At 47.0% G+C, this 3,266-nt stretch overlaps 1 protein-coding gene across 1 annotated transcript; it reads left to right on the forward strand.

Annotated features, from left to right (window-relative positions):
- Positions 1-1,599: 1,599 nt before the first annotated feature.
- On the forward strand, positions 1,600-2,568 carry LOC107152557 (melanoma-associated antigen 10-like). The gene is given in 3 exon segments (XM_015498063.2): positions 1,600-2,035; positions 2,038-2,134; positions 2,136-2,568. Coding segments are annotated over 3 exon segments (966 nt in total).
- Positions 2,569-3,266: the final 698 nt, after the last annotated feature.

Here is a 3,266-nt window from a genome sequence, read left to right on the forward strand (position 1 = left end):
ATGTGGGTAAGGACCTTGGTCCAAGAGGTGATGACAGGCTAGCAGGGGGAGCCACATGTGGTTAGCACAGAGAGGAATCCCAGGATTCAAAGTTTGGACCCTATTTGAGGACTGAATCAGGTATTCCTGGCTCTGAAACAAGGAATACCACATAGTATTGCTGTCCTCTGTGGTCAACTATGGGAGGCCACAAGTTGTACAGTCACTTCTACCATGGGCACAAAGGTGGAGAGTATTTAGGGAGATAGGGTCTTTGTCTAAAGGGAAGGTGTCAGTTTATCCAGATGGTGTGGGAGTAAGGAAGATCAGGTGTAGGCAACAGTAGGAAGAATAAACCACAGGATTTGGGGAACCCTCCAGACAAGAAAACATGGGGCCTATGTCCAGCCGTTAGCCCTGGGGAGCAATGTGATGAAATGTGGCATCTTCTCACTTCTGAGAGTTGTAATGTGGCATCTGCTCACTTCTGAGAGTTTTGAGGCTCTCAGGGTCCTTGATGGGACTTGATGAGACAGGGTGACATCAGGTCATCAGACACAAGGGTCCCAGGTTATCCCAAGAGTCAAGGCAAAGATCATAAAGGAGGATCATGTCCCTCAGAAATATGCTTTGTGCCAATTGTCAAGCTAGGAAGGACCCCTCTCTAATTTGTATATCTTTAATCTCTGGGAGGTAAAAGCCTTTATGAGGGAAGGCTGGACTCAGTTCAGCAGAAATAGAATCACAGGCCCAACCAGGAGTCAACTGAGGACAGAGGGAACCTCCTCACCTGAACACATGGGAACCCAGTCCCAAATTGCCCCTTCTCTCAGCCAAGAAATCCCAGGAAACATGGGATTTGGCCATCTTTTACCCCTGGGCAGTGGTGACCATATATAAGGCCATCTCACTGCCTTTCGTTCCATCTCCAGGAGGTAAACACTCATTCAGAGAGTTTACCTCAGAACAGCTGATGTGTGGTGTCCAGACCTTCCCAGGGGTAAGTTAAGAGCCAGAAGTGAGCACAGAGGGGCTTTTCCACCCCAGAACAAAGGGGAATCTCATGGAGTTTAGCCCACCCCTCCTGTCAGACCTGGGAGTCCCAGGGTTTTGCTTACTGTCTGCAGCAAGAGTGCAGACTTGCAAGAGTGCAGACTTCCAAGAGATGTGGGAACCAGGATGTCAAGTAAGGTCTTCTTTTGAAGCATCATCCTCAGATCACAGAGAAGAGGAGGCCCCAGGCAATATGGGGAGTCATGTGAGGTGCCCACCATGAAAGTGTACCAAGGGTCCTTACGACCCCAATACTAAGAGAACCCAGTATTCCATAGCCCCACATGTCCAACTGTCAGCCCCACTGCCTCACGCTCTGCAGCCTGGCTGGCTGTTGAAGAGCAGTCTCACTTCAGTTTCTCAAGGTACAGTCCTGCTAGAAGAATTGGAGCCTCTGTGGCCACTGAGCAACACCCACTAGTAGACCTCTAATTGGGCTTTATGAGGACCACCAAGGGTGCAGTGCTCAGCTGAGGCCACTTACATGCTTTGTTTCTCCCCAGGCCTGTGAGTCCCCATCACCAAACTTCTGCCCATCCTCCTGCCTGCTGTCCAAGGAAAATAATGATGCCTCATTTCCAGTGGAATCAGTCCTCCAAGCCAGGGGGAGACCCTCAAGCCAAAAGAGAGGTGCTAGACCTGATGGGTTTGCAGGTTCCTGCAGATGAGGAGAAGGAGGCCACTGTCACTGCCTCCTTCTCTACTCTGATCCCCACCATACCAAGAGAGGTGCCTGCTGCTGGGCCACTAATTGGTCCACAGAGTCCTCAGAGAGCCTCCTCTCCCCCTGCTGCCATGGCTCCCAATCCATGGAGCCAATCCATTGAGGGCTCCAGCAGCCAAAGAGAGGAGGATCCATTCCCCTGGCATAACCTGGAAGACCGTGAGTCCTTGCTGCGAAATGCACTGGATGAGAAGATGGCTGACTTGGTGCAGTTCCTGCTTCTGAAGTATCGAATGAGGGAGCCTACCACCAAGGCAGAAATGCTGAGTAGCGTCATCAAAAATACTGGGAGCACTTCTCTGTGATCTTTAATGTAGCCACTGAATGCATGCAGCTAGTGTTTGGCATTGATATAAAGGAAGTGGACCCCTCTGGCCACTTATGCCATTACCAATGCTTTGGATCTCACCTATGATGGGATGCTGGGTGATGACCAGAGCATGCCCAAGACAGGCCTCCTGATAATCATTTTGTTTGTAATCTTCATGGAGGGCAACAGTGCCAGTTCGGAGATTGTCTGGGAAGCACTAAGTGTGATGGGGGTATATGCTGGGAGGGAACACTTCATATATGGGGGTCCCAGGAAGCTCGTCACTGAAGATTTAGTGCATGAGCAGTACCTAGAATATCGCCAGGTGCCTGGTAGTGATCCTGCTTGCTATGAGTTCCTTTGGGGTCCAAGAGCCCATGCTGAAACCAGCAAGATGAAAGTCTTGGAGTATTTGGCCAGAATCAATGGTAGTGAGCCCAGGTCCTATCCATCCCTGTATGAAGAGGCTTTGAGAGATGAGGAAAATTGTGCCCATGTATGAATTGTAGTTAGGGTAGGGGGAGCACATGCCAGGGTGCATTCTAGGCTACATCCATAAGCTTCTCTCACCCTGTGCATTGAGGCCCATTCTTCACTCTGTGTTTGAAGAGAGAAGTCCCCCTCCTATGTAGTGGAGGGCCAACGGAAGTTTGGAGTAACACATTATATACCATCTTTATTTTCCTGTTTTCTGGGGGAGTTACTTAGAATTTGATCTGTGTTTTCCTTTTGGAATTTTAAAAATATTGTTCCTTCAAATGGAAGACTTAATTAACTTCAGCATATGATTTTATTAATGATATTGATTACACATTTTTTTTAAAATTTTCCATTTCAACAGTAAGAGTTTGGTGTTTTGTAAATCAACTGGAAAATCTTCCATTTTATTTCATGATATGGAATAAGACACCATGGCATTGAATGAAATTTCCATGGAAATGTGTCATAATTTGCATTAAAGTAGATGATCAAGAAATTTTTTAAAAAATCAAAAACAATTCGGGCTTCTTATCCATTTTCTCATGTCATTCTGCACAATTATATATGTATATCTGAATTTTCTTTGGTTCTTCAAGCATGTTGGATAAATTTAATAAAGAATATCCAGGGCTGGTGCTGTATGTAGCTCAGTGGCAGAGTGCTTGCATTGCACATGTGAGGCACTGGGTTTGATCCTCAGCACCACATAAAATAAACAAA

Source organism: Marmota marmota, unplaced genomic scaffold (genome assembly GCF_001458135.2).
Source record: "Marmota marmota marmota unplaced genomic scaffold, marMar, whole genome shotgun sequence".
In the NCBI taxonomy this organism is placed as follows: domain Eukaryota; kingdom Metazoa; phylum Chordata; class Mammalia; order Rodentia; family Sciuridae; genus Marmota; species Marmota marmota.